This window comes from Ips typographus, linkage group LG5, assembly GCF_016097725.1.
Source record: "Ips typographus isolate SLU linkage group LG5, UJ_Ityp_2.0, whole genome shotgun sequence".
Taxonomy (NCBI): Eukaryota; Metazoa; Arthropoda; class Insecta; order Coleoptera; family Curculionidae; genus Ips; species Ips typographus.
In genome coordinates, this window is record NC_138426.1 from 6,360,877 (window position 1) to 6,382,106 (window position 21,230).

General features: G+C 34.4%; 2 protein-coding genes and 2 long non-coding RNA genes across 5 annotated transcripts in view; 1 reads left to right on the top strand and 3 right to left on the bottom strand.

Moving 5' to 3' along the window:
• Positions 1-21,230, bottom strand: part of LOC145729571 (rRNA methyltransferase 2, mitochondrial-like) — a 195,580-nt gene that overhangs the window by 124,369 nt on the left and 49,981 nt on the right. The gene's annotated exons all lie outside the window — the stretch shown is intronic.
• On the bottom strand, positions 706-20,699 carry LOC145729574 (uncharacterized). 2 transcript variants are annotated; one of them, XR_014178411.1, is made up of 4 exons: positions 20,005-20,699; positions 7,920-8,146; positions 7,481-7,719; positions 706-1,119 (listed from the first exon to the last, which is right to left on the bottom strand). It is a non-coding gene; the product is annotated as an uncharacterized LOC145729574 (long non-coding RNA). The 2 variants fall into 2 exon arrangements; XR_014178410.1 differs by having other exon boundaries at positions 20,323-20,696.
• LOC145729566 (uncharacterized) lies at positions 7,720-14,251 on the bottom strand. The gene is given in 5 exon segments (XM_081980376.1): positions 7,720-12,634; positions 12,789-13,075; positions 13,130-13,220; positions 13,405-13,634; positions 13,694-14,251. Coding segments are annotated over 5 exon segments (1,410 nt in total). The 5' UTR covers positions 13,822-14,251; the 3' UTR covers positions 7,720-11,960.
• LOC145729575 (uncharacterized) lies at positions 19,482-20,097 on the top strand. Its single transcript, XR_014178413.1, has 3 exons — positions 19,482-19,736; positions 19,801-19,903; positions 19,963-20,097. It is a non-coding gene; the product is annotated as an uncharacterized LOC145729575 (long non-coding RNA).

The following is a 21,230-nucleotide window of genomic DNA, read 5'->3' on the forward strand; positions in this document are numbered from 1 at the left end:
TTTCGTGATGAACCATTCTGTATGCTTCCGGCTCATCGAAATCCTGTGACCTCATAATATGTTCGTTAAACTTGAATTCAGGTATATCATCGGCGTCGTACTTTTCGAATTTGTTGTCAGTATCATAAAGTTCTTCTTTAATGTTAACACAAGTGTTATCACCAAACTTGTTCAGCTTTCTCAACCTACAAAAAAAGAACACAGTTAATAGCATTGAAATTAAAAGCAACCTACAAACGACTTAGTAAAATTGTATATTTGTTAGTAAATACTCTCAAAATTAGAATAAATTTCACATCTATGGATGTAATCAGTTCAAGGCAAAGATTGATTTAATGAACAGAAACATAAAATAGTAATTTCCAAGGCTATTATATCTTGTGTTCCAGTGAGAAAGGAATAGATTGAAAATTAGGGTTTTATGATAGATTGCAATTTATAACTTGGTAATCGTCATTGGACTAAACTGACAAAAAATAAACACAGGTCAAATCATACTACGCAATAGTAGTATACCATTTTTTTCATTGGTAGGTTGCTTGAATAAGTATTTATTAACATTATTTACTGCATTGTGTGACACCAGTGTGACTATTCAGATTCTTGAAATAAATAGTTCGCTTTCGGCAATCACCATAGTCAAAAAGTTTTGTGAACAAGTGCGTTGTCCATTAAAAACATTTTTGAGAAATAACATTTACGACGCTGGTTATTAAGTTGTTTCTTTATTGATATTTTATAACAAAATTACACAGATCACACGTTGATTGACTTGGGTAAACATTGACTTCTTAAGCTGGTGGTCGAAGATACACTCAGGGTTCTAAGAGTGCCCAGATAGCAATAAAACTTGTATTGGGGGATCGACTAGAGGTTTGGCTTCTTCAGGAGAAACCATTCATTATTATTCAACCTCTGTAAATATGATTCTTCTCATGCACAGTGACCATACGTCCACATTTTTAAAACTGTTAAGCTTCAACTCAGAATCGTCATTATTGATCGCAAAGACTAGAGGAGCGATAGGACACCGATTACTATCAAACAAGGCTTCAGTTGGTTCAACTGGAGTCTTCGCTGACTGTTGACTGCTGGAACCACAAATGGGTGTTATTCAACCTAGAAATAAACCATAGTTAGTAAAAGTTATTGTTCAAAAAATGATGTGATGAGGGGAACAATTCTAACCAAATCCTAATTAAAAGAATTATATAAGGTTCTGGATTATGTTAAGTTATCTTTTAGTGTTTCAATGTTATACATATATTATTTATTATTTGCACATACAATTTTTGTAAATCTAAAATTAACAAGGCTACTCTAAAAACCTAATTCTAATTTCTAATACCAAAGGATCCGCCACATAACTATGCGTGCACGTCGATAAGCAATGTAGCCAAACCTCTCAACATTTGTGAGGTTAAAGACATTTTGTTAAAATAGGTTATTTGTCAACTGACAGTATTTGAGTCGGCTTAACAAATTTTTTTCAGCGATTGAATCTATAGCTAGTTAACGACTACCTTACTTATTCTCTTATAACTTAAAAATGTCCTTTTGTACATACTTGTTTCATTTATTTTTATAGAATATATTCCAAATTGCAGTAAGTATCGAGTTGGCTTAACAGCGTTACTGATTGGCTTGGCCTCTACAAGTGTGTTTGATAGATCAGAACAGATCTTGGACAACCAAAAACTTGAACTATTTATTTATCAAGCAAATATGAGATTAATACTATTCAATTATATGGTAAACAAAATGCTACCTATACATTAAAGTAAGTTGTAATTTACTTGAATATTAGATAGGATAGACTTAGTTGTTTCGGACATTTTTTATGCCTTAAATTGTTTTATCAGTGTAAAGTATCCTAGACGCGAATAATTTATACAATGTGTCCAAAATTTGATTCTCTATACAGGAATCTTACTTCCCGCAAGAGCTACTACAAAGACTAAATCGGAATCTTTTAGATAATTTAATAAACAATCCAACACAGTTTTAATATTAATTTTGACTTCGTTAAAATTTAAAAAACCATTTAATCTAACTACAAATTACAACAAAACTTTCATTAAAGAAAATATAGATAGGGATAAGGAAAATATTATTCATCTGTATTAAATTAAGACAAATACTGTCCAAAACAAGCTAGCGAAAGGAAGATCACTTCACACACTAAAGGACTGCTCCAACATCGAAAAAAAAGGGTGGAAGACAATATGAGCTTACCAGAACTAAGGAAGATAAATAAAGAAATTTCTAGGAATATCAGGAAAGATATAAGACACTACAATACACAACAAATCCATCAAACCATACAAGAAAACAAAAGCCTGAAGGTTCTTAGGAGAAAATTAGCTATTAGTAAAAACCAAAATTGCAAAACTGAAAAATAGTGAAGGAAACATAAAATCTAACAGATCCGAGTTACTACAAATAAGGGGTTCAAAATCAAGGTTCCGAAGAAATTCTCGAAATTGATGGTGAGGAGATTCAAAAAGCACTAACAGAAATGAAGAACAATAGATCAGCAGGAACAGATTCTATAACGATAGAAGCAATTAAAATGGGATAATAAAATCAAAGATCTTTTTAACCTTTGCCTAACAAAAACCACTATACCAGGGGATTAGAACAACGTTTTGATAATACTGCTTCATAAAAAAGGAGATCCTACAGATATAGCCAACTATCATCCCATCAGCTTACTTTCTCACTTATACAAACTTTTCACAAAAATAATAACCAACAGACTTGAAAAAAAGCTTGATTTTTACCAATCAGTGGAACAGGCAGGATTTCGCGCAGGATTTGGAACTACAGATCATCTATTGGCCTTAAAAACCCTTACCGAAAGAACAGTGGAGTATAATAGACCGTTGGTTCTGATCGTCGTGGACTTTCTAAAAGGATTTGACACTATAGAACCAGACGCAATTCTCAAAGCTCTTAGTCAATACCGCATTGACTACAGATATACTAGACTAATACACAATATACATAAAAAATACAACAGCATGCGTGAGATTACACAAAAACACAATTAAATTTCCACTCGAAAGAGGAGTTAGGCAAGGAGACACGATGTCACCCAAACTTTTTATTACCGTCCTCGAATACGCGTTCAAACAGCTGGAATGGGAACAAAGAGGCATAAACATCGACGGTAAGAGATTAAACAACTTGCGTTTTGCCGACGACATCGGGCTGATCGCTGACGATATACAAGAAGTCCAAATGCTGACAGAACTAGCAAATTCCACCACAAACGTAGGATTACAAATAAACACAGAAAAGACAAAGATAATGATCAACTTAGTTCTCGGAGAAACTCTAACATTGGGAAGTCACAACATCGACACACAAGAAGCAACCAAACGCAGGAGCTACAAAGACGAGTGGGGCTTGGATGGGCAGCCTATGGTAAACTGAACCGAGTATTCAAGGCGATATTCCGATCTGTTTAAAGCGTAAAGTGTTTAATCAATATGTGCTCCCTGTCATGACTTACGGAGCAGAGACACTCACGCTAACAAGAGCGAGTGCAGAAAAACTTAGAATAGCTCAACGTAAAATGGAGCGCTCTATGCTGGGAATAAAACTATCAGATCGTGTTAGGAACATAGATATCCGCAAAAAAACGAAAGTGGAACATAATAACAAGAATTGCGAAACTGAAGTGGCAGTATGCAGGACATGTAGCTAGACGCAATGATGATAGGTGGACGAGGAGATTATTAGAGTGGCGACCGCGAAATGTCAAACGAAGTGCAGGAAGACCTCCCACAAGATGGAGATGACATAAAAAAAAATCGAAAGTCAGTGGATGAGTGTGGCTCGGGATCGTAAACGGTGAAAATGTAAAAGGGAGGCTTATGTTCAGCAGTGGACTACGATAGTGGTAAAGAATAAGAAAAAAGAAGATTAAATTAAGTTGTATCAAGTTATTATTTATTTTTGTGAAATCTTTAAATATTATTAATGCTAAGCTAAAAACTTGTTTATATTCATCGTTTTCAATATCTGCAAAACTCTCGATAAAAATGTATGAAAATGGTTCAAATAGGTGTCCCAACCAGCCGTGCATGGTGTTACGTAAGCTATTAAGTCATATAGAGAAAAGTTGTAGTCAAACAGATATTTTGTTTAGCACGCATTCAACATCTTCAAAAGCTTAATGTTTGGGCCGGAATTGTAGAAACTACATCAGTAGGACCTTTTTGTTAACGAGAATTTGACAAAAGAGGTGAATCTTGGTTTGTTACAAGACCAAATTTTGCCATAATTATTAACACAGTAGAACCGAATTTTCAACATACTTCTATTCAACAGGATGACGGATTCTTACATTTTAGACGATGTATACTTGGATGAGCTATTTCCTAACTGTTGGATAAGCCGCAGGAATAATGCAATAAAATGAAAAAGCCGCCTAGATAGCCAAACTTGATGTCTCTAAATTATTTTCTACGAGGTTTCTTAAAAAAATTAAGTATATGCAACAAAGCCGAGAAATTGAGATGATGAAAAGAAATAAATTTGGATGAGTGCAAATAAAGAGGGGAATGCCAAGTTAATTAACCACTTTTGGAACCGACCCTCTATCAAAGTCGGCTTCACTAGACAACGTGCAACAAATTTGGTACAGTTGCTGGTAGCACTTGATATTACCCCCAGTAACTCCAGATCCGGAAGGAAATAGCGTTCTAACATCTCCTGATCCTTTAGAAAATTTACTTTTCAGCTCTCATCTTGACAATCAACAACCAAAAACCAAAACACAACTTTTATCCCACCTTCTACTTCCACATACCACTCTTTTTCACCTCCTTTAAAGTTTATCAAGTAATACTATTAATATACTTAATGACATACAACCCTACTAAAACTAATTATAATGGAAAACACTTGACATCCCTTCAAAAGTTTATCTTTTCTATTAAAAAAATAAATTTTCTTTATTTTCTTGAAAATGGTTATTTTTAAGACACTTCATCATCATCAACCGACCCATATTCCACATCCACTGCTGGACATAAGCCCCTTGAGAGCTTCCACATTTTCCTATTTTCTCCTTTATCCATTTAGTATGAATACGTTTATTATCATCGGACGATCTAGTCGGTGGTTATCCCCTGCTTCTGCATGCGTCCTAACTGGGCCTCCAACCCATAATCCTCTTGGTCCATCTGTTGTCACGCATTCTCGCAATGTGTCCCGCCCAATTCAATTCAATCAGTTTAGTTGTTCTACGTAGCTCAGCGTATGTGATGTGATCTTTGAGGGTCAGTCCCAGCCATTATCCATTGCGCGCTTTGTGCCACTTTTGATTTTTTTGTACCGCCTTTTTGGTTAATGTCAAAAGGACAGGCTGAAAACATTGGTTGAAAAAGGTTCTCATTAGACAAATTAAAAAGTCGGACTTTAATAGGTGCCTTAAGTTTCTATCAGCGGCTCAAGTCCTAACCTAACCTAACCTAACCTAACCTACCCCCCCTAAGCAATTTACGTACGTAATTAAGTTTTATCATCTCTGCTTGTACGGCTGTCATGACCAAGATACTTGTATGGGGTAGTTTCTTCTACTTGGATTCCATCTATGTATACTCCTTCGCCGAGGATAAGGTTAGTCATTAGTTGGGTTTTAATTTTTAGTCTTATTATGCGAAGCAGAGCATATCATAACATGATCGAGACGATCTGATATTAATACTACGTCATCTGCAAAAAAAATGTGTTCAGCTTTCACCGTTTATACTTAACCCTAGATCTTCCAGATTTACAGATTTAAACATAGACTCAAGCAAGTTTGTAAACTGTTCCGACGAAATACTATCCCACTGCTACACTCTTCTATTTATTTAGAATTTATTTGTTGTCTCTTGCAGTTTTACGTCAACTGTAGCATTTTAAACCACACAACTGGCTCCTTACGAATAACTATATGAAAATTATATCTCGCAGAATGATGGGCGTGACAGAAACATACACAAAACTGCAAAGGGTAGCCAGAAGCATCAGATTTGCAAATACACAAAACGCAAGTATACTAACTAAGTCAATAACAGGAGAAATTCCTCAGAGTTCAGATAACATTGAGACTGTCCAAAGTTTTTGACAATTGAGTGTTGAACTTAACAAAAAAAGATCTAAAGAGTCATAGATAAAAATAATCGAATATCAGCTTTGCTCTGCCTTATAAATTCCGCTTCAGAAAGAAAACAATTCAGGGAACACAAAACCATAATTGGGACAACATTCAGGTTGCGAGACATGGATCATGACAGACAACTCAAAGAATAACTGAAGGTATTTGAAAGAAGAGTAGTAACGCGGATCTTTGGACCATTAAACGAGCGAGCATCATATACGAAAGATATAATCATGAAATAAACCCAGAAGGCGCTAATCTATAAAAATATATGAAAGATGGTTTTGCAAGGCAACTGTGAAGGTCTTACCAGAGAGTGAGGTTATTTATTTATAAAAGTCGATAAATTGTAATATATTCAATTGATGTGAGCGGTTTGTTGGTTTACTAGCTTGATTATAATGATTATGGTAAGGTATCATAGACTCTTTTAGAGCATAATTGAAACAAGTGAGTATAGACTAGATACCAATTTGAACAAAAATAGTTAAATATAGCAAATAGTAAAACCATAGAAAAACACATTATTCTCTTATACTACTAAAAAAAATTGTTTCAGCTTCAAATCAACATAACTACAAACATTTTTGTGGAATAATTGATGATGATGATATTGTTACGCACGAGTGTGAGTACGTAAATGTTTGTTCAAGCTACTTTTATACGAAAAACATTTATCACACTCCGTACATTTAAATGGTTTTTCACCAGTATGACTTTGCAAATGCATAGTCAACTGACTTCCTCTTGTAAAACTTTTTTCACATTCATTGCATTTGTGAGGTTTGTCAGCATTGTGATTTCGTATGTGCCTCGCATAGTTAGACGAATCTTTTAAGCATAATCCACATTCCGCGCATTTGTAAGGACTTTCACCGGTATGAATTCGCAAATGGGTAGTTAAGTGACTTCGATGCACAAAACACTTCCCACATTCAATGCATTTGTAAGGTTTTTCACCAGTATGACTTCTTAAATGACACCGCAATATGCTTGAATTTGAAAAACATTTAGCACACTCCTTACATTGAAATGGTTTTTCGCCCGTGTGGGTTCGCAAATGAAGAATCAAGTAACTTTCTCTTGCAAAACCTTTTCCACATTCCTTACATTTGTGAGGTTTTTCCCCGCTATGACCTCGAATATGTCTCTGCAAACAAGATGAAGAAGAAAAATATTTTGCACATTCTTCGCATTTGTAACGCCTTTCACCGGTGTGAGTTTTCAAATGAATTGTCAGTGTAGTTCTATTTGCAAAACATTGTCTACACTCTATGCATTGATGAAGGTTTTTCAACGCACTACTATAATCATTACTGTTACCCAATTCATCCCTTGCTTCATTACAGAATCTTAACTTGGTTTTAAGAGGTTTAGAATCTGATAACGCCTGATTTCTATGATAACCCTCCCCCTGTTGGCTCAGCTCATCCAACTTCTGGGACGGTGAAAAACAAGCCCCAAGTTCTTCATAGGTGTTATTGTAGCTTCCAATTTCAGTTTTAATCTCAACAGGTTCCTGTTTAATATCGACAATTCTAAAATGGTTCAGCTCATTCAACCTAGAAATAAGCTAAACTTAGTAAAAGTACTTACTAACACAAAATTATATTAGGAGAGAAACAATCATTCTAAGTACAAATTATCACAAAGCCTTAATTAAAGGACTTTACAGGGTTATGGCAAATAATATTTCTCCGCATTAAATTCGAAGTTGTATTAATTTGATATTTGTGTATCATCTTAAATTAATAATACTAACCTAACAACTTAATTCTAGTTCTATTTCAACATAGTTATTATACTATGTTCCGTACTCAGATCAGTAGTCAGGCCTGAGGCAACCCCTGAAGCTACTACCCCCACCCCAGTGAAGAATGAAGAAGCCAGTTTTGAAGGGCCAGCCTACAGTTGTGAGTTGCTTGAACTGAGAAGGACAACGGCAATGCTCGACCTGTAGGACGTCTAAAGGGCACTATCGATCGAACCCTGTAATATTATGAATAGTTGATAAGGTAAAAATAATCTTGGGTAATTAAGTTTTTGTAAAGTTAGCGTGAATATATTTAATTTAACAATCAGTGACTTGATTTCTAGGCCAGTGTCGCAATCCCTGACCTAGGTATAGGTATGTGATAACCTGCAAATTCGTGCAAATATGAAGTTTTGGTTTACAACAACAAAGTGTACTGGTATACATAAAGGTTTTATTTATGTTTTGCAATAGTCAAACCTACGGTATTGAAAAAATACAAGTTGATAGCCGAAAATGTGCTCTACAACTTTTATCTAAAGCGTTTTTCCATTAAATAAACCGTACAGGCGCAAAAAAATAAAAACTGATTTCCCATGTTATGCTCCTATGTCCAGGGTTCTCCTGGCAAACTTCATTTTCAGCAATTCATACTTTTTGCGCTTAATACATAAATAGAATGGTCGGCACTAAAGGGACCTTTGCACGTCATCAGTAAATTTGACGTTTTCAAAATGCATTCGTATTGTTTAGCGATTAGTTGCGGCCTATTGCGCTCTCTTTCTTGCACGCGCTTACTGAGGCCCGATTCTATTACAAACGTGACCTTAACAATGAATAAAAAAATATAACAGGAAGGAGCAATAGCAATCAAAGAGTGGGACAAAAATCGTTCAGTATGGCGGCCGTAAACTGTCAGAAAATCAGTGACGATAATCAATCTGCTGTTACCCTCTATTCACAAATCCACTCGTCAATAAGAATTCAACTAATGTAAGTTTGCAAAAATTAACCTTTAACGGACCGAAAAGCAAAACAAACAAAAACAACAAATCTTGGGGTTTTTAGCTGTAACTTCACATACCACCAAATATAAACAAAACTGTTTTACGACTAACTTCGGAAGTTTCATTCAATCGCGCAGTAGGCGAATGTGAGGGACAAAGATTGCGACTTTCGTCTCGGTCGCTTAATGCAGAAACGGGGTATTTGCTACCTCCTGATACTTGTTCTTTTTGCTCGAAGGACCTTTCCGATCTCGACTATGGCCGGATTAGTTTTCAAGCTCCATGGAGCGAGCAGAGCGTTTTTGACGTCACGATGACGTAATTTAGCAAAACTGTAATTTGATCAACTGTCAAATTACGTCATTGTGACGTTAAAAAAGCTCTGCTCGCTCCACAGAACGTGAAAACGAATGTGGCCTATGAGTTGAATACAATTTTGCCAGATTGCCAGTTGACAGTTTTGCTGTTTTTGTTGGGCTTCCCCCCTGTTAGTTGGGGGGTTCACGAAGGAAGGGAGGAACTAGAAAGCCAAGTGTTTTTAACAACTTATATGTTATTTATTGCAGTAGTTAATAGTTTAATTAGTTTGTGTCTGTGTACAAAATAATATGAAGTACTTATTATTGTGGTGTTTAGAGTGTTATGGTTTGTGGTTATGTTAATGAACATGGCTTTAGATAAACAAAGTCAGCAGCTTGTGCCTGCTTTAATATCCTCTTTTGAACATGAACAAGATTTCAGAGGTTTTTTTATCCCTTTGGCAGCTGTGAGAGAGAGTAAAACAAAAATTATTACATTAGAGTTTTTTGTTTATCCACAATATTTTTAGCAAATAGCCTGAACCCTAGCATTTGGATTTAGTGTTTCTACAGTATTGACTCATGTAGGGAGTGTTTTGCTGAGTATAAGTTACTTACTGTCACAAGCTTGTACATTTATCATTGTTTTATGTTTATTATTGATAATTCGGCTCTTTTTGCTCAACTTTTGCAGTGCACGAGTACCCAACAAGAAACCATAACCTGTTACTTCAGACCAGGTATAACCTCACCTATCTGCAACAAAACGTTGAGTACTCGTGTAAGAAGATCTTCAATTCGTTTTCCACAAGGGTGAGAACACTACCAAGAATTAAATTAAGAAGATGGCTAAAGCTTTATTCTTTATTTAGCTGAAAAAGCGTTTTATAGCCTTAAGGAATTTTTTTATAGCGCTAAGTCTATTTCTTTAGAGCAAGTTTGAATTACTGCATCATTGTCTTTGTTGTCGTTTTTGTTTCTGTTGTCTTTCTTTTTTGACATTGTTCCACACCCTTTGCAAGGGTTTTTAGTACCTAGTTTGTACTGAACTGAACAAAAATGATATCTATCTATCCCAGAAAGTAAAGCAAGGCATTCCGTTAAGTTCACCAAGGAAAGGTTCAGGCTCGGGTTCAGGTAGACCAAAGGCTATTAAGGACATTGCCAATCTTGATGTCACAGCTATTCACAACTCTATACTAAGTATAGGTATTATGAAATGTATGAACAAAGTAAGTAGTTTTATTTATTTTATGCCCTGTGCATTAATGTTTTGGTAAAACACTTTTGCAGAAGAACAAAATGGAAACATAACATAGAAAGTATTTGTCAAAAGTTAAGGAGTAAAGAAGTTTTTGTTGGTGGGTAAAGTCTCTGTCTAAAGTGCTTCACAATATTAATAAACCTCAGTATTTACTAATAATGTTATTAATAAAAATCCTTAAGTTCCCTATTGAATATTGAAGGGTTTAGTCCTCAGAAATACAACTTGTAATAGCTCATTTTAAAGAGAAAAAAATTGTGTTTTATGGTGCAAAAAAGTGATACCGTCCATTTTAAAAAATAAAACTTTATGTAGGTAATACCAAAAAAAAATTATCTATGCCACTGGAATCTAAAAAAAGGATCTTGACAATGTTGACAAAGTCGAGGGGTAGGTAAACCACTGGGCATTATAGTGTACAAACTGTAGGAAGAGAAGAAAGAATAAGTAGGCATTACTGGGCATTACATTAGTATTATGGAAACTATTAATAAAATTGAAAAAGTCTAAATTATTAGTATTGTTACGGTTTGGGCCTACTATGCTCGATAGTTCTGAACATGATATTCGAGGCAAATCGCGAAGCGTTTTGCGGTCATTCTAGAACGTGGTTTGCGAATATAAAAGAAGCGGTGTCGACGACGGCGTAGTAGAGCTCGAATCAGCTAAGAAAAGGCCACGGCCGTCATCAAACGATGATGTCACGATCTCTGTACGTCTCGCTTTAAATATTGCTGCCTTCGTTACTTTCCAAGTTGATGCAGCGAGTCAATGGCGTGCTATTCTCTGCTCAGTGAAATGAAATTTAATTAACGTAAATAGGTGTAGTTTTTGCTTTTTCATTTCATAAATTGTATTAAAACAGGATAGGTAAGTAGGTTTTATAAAACAAACCAAATACATATACATACATAATATTGACGCTTTGAGAACAAAATTGGCCTAGGTCTCTGGTCCCATTTCTTTAAATATTAATTTAAAAAATAAACAAGAAAACAAGCAAAGGGTAAATTAAAAAAACATACAGTGTGTTTCGGTTAAAAAGATCTGTGCAAATTATTTTTCTGCTGTAGCTGCAGGGTGATGATTGATGAAGAATATTAAATACCAATTAGTTTAAATCCAAATTATATAACTTAACTTAGGGCAATGTTAACCACAAAAAAACATTGTCTTGGGGCAATTAATCAATTATTGGAAGATAAAAATAGGCAGCTGGTTTCTTTGTTCAATTATTCTTAATTTGAAGGTCCTACAGTGCAGCTAGACCTTGAAAATGAAGTCTCAAAGTAACTTTCAGCTTGCCTTTGCATCGTTTTTGATATACAGGGTTTCATGAAGAAGAGGTAATATTTAAAATTTGTTATCTTTGTTAAATTTAATAATCATATATTTTTATAAATTTGATAATTTTGTTTATTTATAAATACATATACATATACAAATTACGAATTCATAACATAAAACAAAAATCCAAAACTTAGTCTAGGAGTGAGCATCCTAATTCTTCTTCGGATAAACTGGCATCACATTCATCATCATCACCAGAATCTTCATCGCTATCATCAGATGAACCAGTGTTAACAGTAAAAATAAGCTGGTCCACTGTATCATCAAAAATATGCTCTTTTTTTATGAGCTCCTCTTCATACTTTTTTACATGCTGGCAAATGTCAAACCACTCTTTTTCAGACACCTCTTGAAATTTTTGTTTTGTTAAAGCTTCGGTATCAGACAATTTAAAAGTGGTATTATGAGCTGCTACCCAATTTTTAACCAAAGCCCAAATTTTTTCTATTGGGTTTAATTCTGGATGGTAGGGTGGTAAACGCAACACAAGATGCCCATGTTGTTCTAACAGCCTATCTAAGTTATATTGTGGAGGAAATCTAAATTTATTTTCTTGTATGATTTGATACAGCTCTGGCTTTGTTAAATGAGGATCTGCTGGGATTCCTTTTTCCACTAGCCAACTTAACATATCTCCTTTTTTAGTAGCCGTTGTAATATTTTTGTTAACAGTAACATTGTGGTAGGCTGCATTGTCTATAATAAGGACTGAGCGGTCAGGTAAATTAGGAAGCAATTGCTTTTTTACCCAAGTCATGAAATTCTCATGGTTCATATCATCATGATAATCTCCTGTTTTTAAACCTAAAAAAAAAAAAAAAAAATCATAGTACAAACATTATGTGTCTTATATGATGTGTAAAATGTGGTTAAACTTATTAATTACTTGTTATATAAACTTATTTTATTTAAGCAGGAGGAAGTACTTAAGTAGGTTTGAGGTGTACATAAATATTACCTGACTTAAATATAAGCAATCCATTTTCAATAAATCCTTTTTCTCCACCTGCGTGCACTATTATAAGGCGTTGTCCTTTAGAAATTGGTTTTTGTAAGCCTTTAAAACTTTCATCATACCATCCTTTGTCATGAATATGACTACTGTGAATGTATGTCTCATCTGTATATACAATATTGCGACCTTCTGAGCGGTATTGCACCAATTTTTTTAAAAAATTTATTCGTTTTAAGCGAATGTCATATGATTCACACAAGAATTTTCTTTTGTCTGGTGTCTTCTGCCACCTACAAAAGATAAAGTTATTTTGATGTACATGATTGCCAAGATGTAAAACATACTAAAATCCAATGTTCTTAAGCAATCGCCCTAAGCTGCTTACACTAATGGATTCAGTCAAGATTTGCTGGTCAATAATTTTTTGCAAAATACCTGTAAAGATAAAAAATAATCCCATTTTAGTCTAAATTTTGTTGTTTTAAATTTTCAATTAACACATTATCAAGGTTTATACATATAGCAAACTAGGCTTACATTTAATTGTAAAAAACATGGTAAGTTCTGCTAGAAAAACTCTGAAGACTCTGTAGGTATACCTAATGTATTATAAACTTACCTTTTAATGTTGGAAGTTTTTTCTCAAGAATATAGAAATCATAAATAATTTCTCTGATTCTTTTGATTTCATCAGGTTTGATGTTATCCAATTTTAATTTTTTAATCTGTCCCTTCTTTGTAGGAGTGTGAAATGATGAGCTTGGCCCTCCCCATTCAACATGTAGTGCTTCTCTAGATATCTTCTGCACAGTAGATCTAGACACCCCTGTAGCTGCTATAGTTCTCTCTCTAAAATGATATTTATTATATTATTCAACGTTTTCGTCGTTTTTAATCAAAGACAATACCTGTAGTTATTCAAAGGAATGGAAACTCCTTCTGCCTCCTTCTTCATAAATTCTAAGACGTTACTTACAATTTCACGCCCTTGGCTGTGTATCACAACACCTTTCTTCCCAATCTTTTTTGGAGACATTATGACAAATTAACGATTTTTACTTATAACACGTGAACTCAAACTGCGACCATCAACAACACAACCAAAACACCAGACTAAAACGGAAACTAACCTAACCTAATTTTTAAACTCAACCTGTCCGCCACTACATTTTTTTAAACTTGGCAACATCGTTTAGAGTGCCGGCTAGTAAAAGCATGTAAAAGGGTCCATCTGTCCCTGGCCGCACCCGCATTTGTTTTAATTGTGCCCAAGTAAAAAACCGTACTACGTTGCCAAGTGGCTTTTTGACCGCTTAAGAATTTATTTTCGGGAATATTTTAATAGGACGCCTCTGATTATATCTAATGCGACGGCAACTGTAGAAGGAGAAAGAAATAGTTTTAAAAACTGCGTCATTGATGATGCGGTGGCCTTTTCTCATCTGAATCGAGCTCTAGTGTAGTAGTGAATTTGGGAACGCGGTAAAGTTTAAATAGTGGAATAATTGTGGAATTGTAGTGGTGTTTTTAGTAGCTGAGTTAATTATTGTACGGAGTGTTTTGAAGTGTAAATAAATTTATTAATTGTTGAGTTAAATTGACTTTGTGTAAACCCACGGGAAAATCGTAGTATTAAAAAAAAATATCATAAAATAATGTTTTCTATACATCTACCATTCAAATATAAACATAAATAAAATAAATAAAGTTTGGTAATTTCAATTAAATCCATTGGAAAACAAAGAAAAATTATGAATTTTGTAAATTACTTTTAAAAATGTTGACTTTCTCTAGCGGCGCAACCGTACCACTAATCAACCAACTTGTATACGTCAATAAAAAGCTCATTTCATTGGTTATCTAATGACAGATAAAAACTTATTCAAAGTGTAGCAAATAAGCTAGTTGAAAAAATGCACCAAAAAAGTCATAAAAAAATGATTCAACTTTACCGCCCTCTAGTGGCCAAACCGTTCAACCTACTAACCCAAGTAGAGATATTTTTAGAAAGCTCATTTCATTGACTGTCTATTGACGTATAAAACTCTACCAAAAATAGTGCAAATAATCGAGTTTTTGAGGATTAAACAAGAGGATGCACCAAAAAAGTCATGAAAAAATGAGTCAAATTTGACGCCCCCTAGTGGCCAAACCAATCAACCTATTAACCTAAATTGGGTATTTTTAGAAATCTCATTTCGTTGGTTGTCCACTGATGTATAAAACTCTACTAAAAATAGTGCAAATAAGCGAGTTTTTGAAGATTAAACAAAAGAATATCCCAAAAAAATTAGTCAATGTTGACGCCCTCTAGCGGGCAAACGGTACCACTAAAAGTATAGATAGAGAAAGTGCTACAAATACACGTGTTATTTACGATTTAGTGACAGGGTGCACCACAAACATTTTTTGACTGGTTAAAGGCTAATTTGACCTTACAAAATTAGGAAAACACGGTCACGTGACTTACTAGGCTTACCACGACGCAATGCTTGTAAATTTTTTGAAAAACTGTTTTTGCAAATGACAATTTTCGCAAGGTTAAATTTGCCTGAAACACCGCCACTATCCTAGGGGGCTTTGCGTTATGTTGTCCAGTTAGTACAAACGAAAATCGACCTTAATAATTGTATTTCTACAGTTTTACTACTACCCTAGATATGGCAATCATTGTGCTAGGTTTGTGCCAAACATAAGGACCGTACTTCCCGATTTAAAAAAAATCCTTTAAAGAAATTAGAGTGGTAACAGTCAAAGAAAACATTTAGTTAGCTTTGGAGCCCTCTGGCTGAGCCTCTGGCCGCCAAACGAAGCAACCTATCAACACAGGCGGCCATATTTTTTGAAAGCCCATTTTATTTTCCATCCATTGACATATAAAAGCTTGTGTCCATACAAAGTGTTGTGTATAACAATAAAGACAGTTTTGACTGAATTTAAGAAGAACTACTTTAACCTTCATTAATTTGGTTATTTTGACTGTTTCAGGGTGATTCAATGTATCAATTTAAAAAATGATTTTTTCTAATTTTGGCATATAAAGTGACACTTTTCAAAACTGATTATAGTGACAAAACGTTTTACTTTATGTAACTAGTTACATAAAGTATCACTTTATGTAACTAGTTATGAAAAGTTCATTTCATCACTCCCTGTTTTTATGCATTTCCGTAGAAACATATGGGCGACATCCATCATAACATGTCGTTGTCACTGTTTATACAAGGTGCTATGAAAGTGAATATTTGTGTTAAATCACTTACTTAAGATGGTTTTTACCGCTTTTTGGTCAAAATTAGAAAAAATTATGTATGCAACACGTTTCGAAAATGTCTTATTGTGTAACTCATTCAAATTGTAGGACCTCGCTGCGCTCGCGCTACAAAAATTCATTCGTTACACAAAATCGATCTTTTCGTAACTGGTTACATAAATAGCTATTTTTAAATAAATGGCCTAATACAAACTTCCTTTATATTTGAACAGAGAATCAGACAGAATTATAAGGATAAGGAGTGTTTTGTTTGAAAAACTAGACTATCTGTCCTTTTTTAGAACTGATATTTTGACCACACTGTATTATACAGGGTGTCCCACGACGAAAGACATCGATTGATATTGGAAAAAGTATAAATAGGAGAGTTTTGAAAATTTGGCAGGATACTGATGTGGGCATGCCCAATCTAACTAAAATATTTTCAAGATGGTTGCACTTCCGTTTATACCGGAAGTCGATCACAACTTTCTTATTTTAAATAGAACACCCTATACCAGGTGTCCAAGAGCACCCTGGACATAGGAGATTAACATGGGAAAACGGTTTTGATTTTTTTGCGCCTGTACGGTTGATTTGATTGGAAAATCGTATTGTTACGATTTTCCCGTGGGTTCACACAAAGTCAGTTTAACTCAACAATTAATAACTTTATTTACACCAAAACACTCCGTACAATAATTAACTCAGCTATTAAAAACACTACTACAATTCCACAACTATTCCACTATTTAAACTTTACCGCGTTCCCAAATTCATTACTACACTACTCCCGCGGTCGACACCGCGTCTTTTATATTCGCAAACCACGTTCTAGAATGACCGCGAAACGCTTCGCGATTTGCTTCGAATATTCAAGATGCTTCCAGGTGTCGCTTCCTAAGTGTGGCCTACTTTAACACGCGCCCGGCCAGATATTGCGGCGCATCGGTTTCATCGAGTATCGAGCATAGTAGGCCCAAACCGTAACAATATTAATGAAAGTTGTAGTACCTATCACGGACTAGTTTTCTGTATTTTTTTCAGATCTCTAACTTGAGCCCTTTCGTCGTAAAACACGAACAAAAATGCGAACATTTTAACTTTTTACCTGCACTGTATAAGCGGTTGTCGAGCAACCGCACCAACAACAATGACCTGTTTACCCGTTGCCCGACAACCGCCTATACAGTGCAGGCCAAAAGTTTAAATTTTCTCATTTTTGTTCGTGTTTTACGACGAAAGAGCTCAAGTTAGAGATTCGAAAAAAATACAGAAAACTAGTCCGTGATAGGTACTACAACTTTCATTATTACGATTTTTCAATCAAATCAACCGTACAGGCGCAAAAAATTAAAACCGTTTTCCCATGTTAAATCTCCTATGTCCAGGGTGCTCTTGGACACCTGGTATATTATTACATATTTGGATTCCTCACAAAATTCTGACCAACTTTTGTGTACAATGCCCTATGCCTATCTCTAGCCGTTTTCGAAATATTTGATGTTTTTCCAAAAAAGTGACAGTTGCAACGCTCAACATATTTTTGTACTCTGTCAAAACCGTAATTCATTTTGCAATGAAACTTTGGGTTATTGTAAATAAAGGATCGTTTTATTAAACTGAGGGTGCGTAATGACTCATTTGTATACAGGGTCGTCAAAAAAAAATCATAAACTTGCCACTAAAAAAAAATGAAAAATTTCAAGTTTTTTAAATAGAAACCCACATTTTTTATGACAGAATCATTTTGAGCATTAAAAATTACTATACGTTTCAATTTACTTGCCTATACCTAAATCCAACCCATTTCGTTTTATTTGAGAATAAACATTTTTTTATTATGCTGCAGGGTTGGGATTATGTGGTGTTCTAGTTGGTCATGCTTTTGACATTGACACACGGTGATATTGGAGACCTGAAGGGTATGTTAATAACACTAGTTTTGAGTGTTATGACAACTGCAAATACGCCGTCGCGGTTACGTTATTCAAACCAAGATTACTTAAATCTGTTTATTATTTACGGAGAATGTGATAAAGTTGTGAGTAGAACATGTGAGGTATTTGCCGCTCGTTATCCAGAAAAACCAAAGCCATCACCAACAGCTGTCAAGCAAATAATTGAAAATTTTGAGAATACCGGATCTGTGAAGAGAAAAGCTATTAAAACAAAACCAATCCTTAATAATACAAATGTAGAAATTGCAATTTTGGGCTATTTTGTTGCAAATCCAACTTCTTCAATAAGACAAGTTTCCGTAGAATCAGGCATATCCAAAAGCTCAATTCAAAGGATCCTGAAGAAACATAAATTTCACTCATTTTCATTTAAATTAGGGCAACACTTAAAAGAGGTTGACTTTCCGAAGAGAGTGGTTTTTAGTGAGTTTTTGCTGACTAGTCACTATGGAGAAGAATTGTTTTTGAATAATATTATTTATAGCGACGAGGCCAAATTCTCTAAAAATGGAATGTTCAATAGACATAATTCACACTACTGGTGTGACATAAATCCACACGTAATTAGAGAGAGAAATTTTCAAGAAATCTGGAGTTTTTATAATAAAAAATGTTTATTCTCAAATAAAACGAAATGGGTTGGATTTAGGTATAGGCAAGTAAATTGAAACGTATAGTAATTTTTAATGCTCAAATTGATTCCGTCATAAAAAATGTGGGTTCCTATTTAAAAAACTTGAAATTTTTCATTTTCTTTAGAGGACTCTGTATACAAATTAGTCATTACGCACCCTCAGTTTAATAAAACGATCCCTTGCTTACAATAACCCAAAGTTTCATTGCAAAATGAAATACGGTTTTGACAGAGTACAAAAATATGTTGAGCGTTGCAACTGTCACTTTTTTGGAAAAACATCAAATATTTCAAAAACGCTAGAGATAGGTATAGGGCATTATACACAAAAGTTGGTCAGAATTTTGTGAGGAATCCAAATATGTAATAATATATAGGGTGTTCTATTTAAAATAAGAAAGTTGTGATCGACTTCCGGTATAAACAGAAGTGCAACCATCTTGAAAATATTTTAGTTAGATTGGGCATGCCCACATCAGTATCCTGCCAAATTTTCAAAACTCTCCTATTTATACTTTTTCCAATATCAATCGATGTCTTTCGTCGTGGGACACCCTCTATATTTTGACGTTTTTCTGCACACACTTCTAGAATAAATCTTGTTTAATATGACAAAACACAAAAACCAAGAAGAAAACCTTTCCTGATATCCATACTAAATTAAAAATGTTTTGGAGACCAAAAATATCAAATTTCACATTAAATAGTAAATATCTTGGAAACAGATACAGATAGGTATATGACATTAATACATGAAATATGTCTAGAATTTGATGTAGAATACAAAAATAAAAATATATACAGGGCCTCCCATTTAAAATAAGCTGCAGTTCCAATCATTGCAATTACTTTTTTTTATAAAAAAAGGTTAGTTAGGCTCTCCAGTTGGGGTAATTCAGGGAAGTTAGTGGGTATTGTTAGGCTAGGTTAGGTTAGTTAACGGGAATTATTAGGAATTACTGGGCATTACAAGAAATTAGTGGGCATTACTGGCATATTAGGAATTGGTGTACAAAAATCTACTCAGTGGTGTACCCCTCGGCTAAAGTAAAGTTACATTTGGCTTCAATCAAAAATAACAAAATTAAATAGAATAGGTAATAGTAAGTATAAAATTAAATAAGTTTTTTATAATAGGATATCAGTTTTTCTTTCTATCTCTTCCAGTTTTTGAGGTCTCCTATAGAAACACTGAAATTTGTCCACCCTGTACACTAAGAAACACGGGAAACTACTCCTGGGTACATCAATTCAAATCAAAGACCTGACTGTATGTATTTACATTTCTTTTATGTGTTTTAATCTGTAATTACTAATTTATCTCACTAGTAAATATACAAGAAAATGGACCACATAAGCGAAGGCACTTACAGACCATTACAGAGACTCTCAGCAACCAGCAACCCACTTTATGCAAATACACCATCTAGAATTCCAGATGGTATAAACCTCAGTGCATACTAGGCCTCAATATTAGTTTCTATCTCTACCTTTAAATCCATAGATATGAATGGAATAATCTGATTTTTAACATGTCACTAAACCTCCCACTAAACTCACTTGCTTCTAATGTGTTTAATTATATTCCCCTACAACTCCAATCATTTTGCTGTCCATTTCATACAAATAATTACTAATTTAATAAGTATCCTAATTTAGTTATTAGAGATGTTTGTGCAACAGTCTTACCGCTACTGAAAGCATAAATTTGTAAACTGAATACGAAAAGGATACACTAGATCTCTCCAGAGTGGTGCAAGTCTCAACAATCTTTGTTGTAAACTGAAGAAACTGGGAAACAAAAAGTTAACACAGAACACAGTTAAAATCACTAGGTATACACAGATATGCACAACAAGCACACAGACACTTGGGAGGGCCCCGAATCACCCAAAAAAAAACAGAGTTTGGACATACACAAGACAACATACACAACACAGGTCATTGACCTGTTTAAACAATAAAAAAATTTTACCATAAAAACAAAAAACCTAAATAAAAGAAAGGTTATGTATTGAAAACTGAAAAGATATCTCTTCTTTTCTTCACTTCGTTTCCACCAAATACCTTATACGGCCAATGTCCTGGAGAGTGATTGAATTATCGATACTGCGCATGCACAGTTTCACCGCCCTCTATACTAGAAAGCCTAAAATGTCACTTTTCATGGCGGCGTTAGCGGTTTTCGTTTTACACACAAACCTATTCAGATGCAGTGAAAAACATGTTTTTTTTAATTATTTTGTGTAGTTGATTACAAGTTGTGAGTGAAAAATCAAAGAAAGGTTCATTCCTGATCCAGATATGTATAGATAAAGCTTTTTTATACCCAATCAAGTCCAGCCTAAACAAATTGGTTAGAACATTTGTCCTGGAAAGTACAACACACAGCAAACTAGTTTAAACACTGTTCAATACAAGGAAATCTGTAAATCCTTGAAACTAGGTAAGGAAAACTGGTAAATGGTTCCTATGTTATTAGCAAGAACATTATAAAGAAAGAAATTATTTTTGTTGCTCTCACAATAAAGGATGCTTTAAAATGAACCTCACGTACCTGTGCATGTAACAAGTACGTAATAAGTTTACTGTACTAG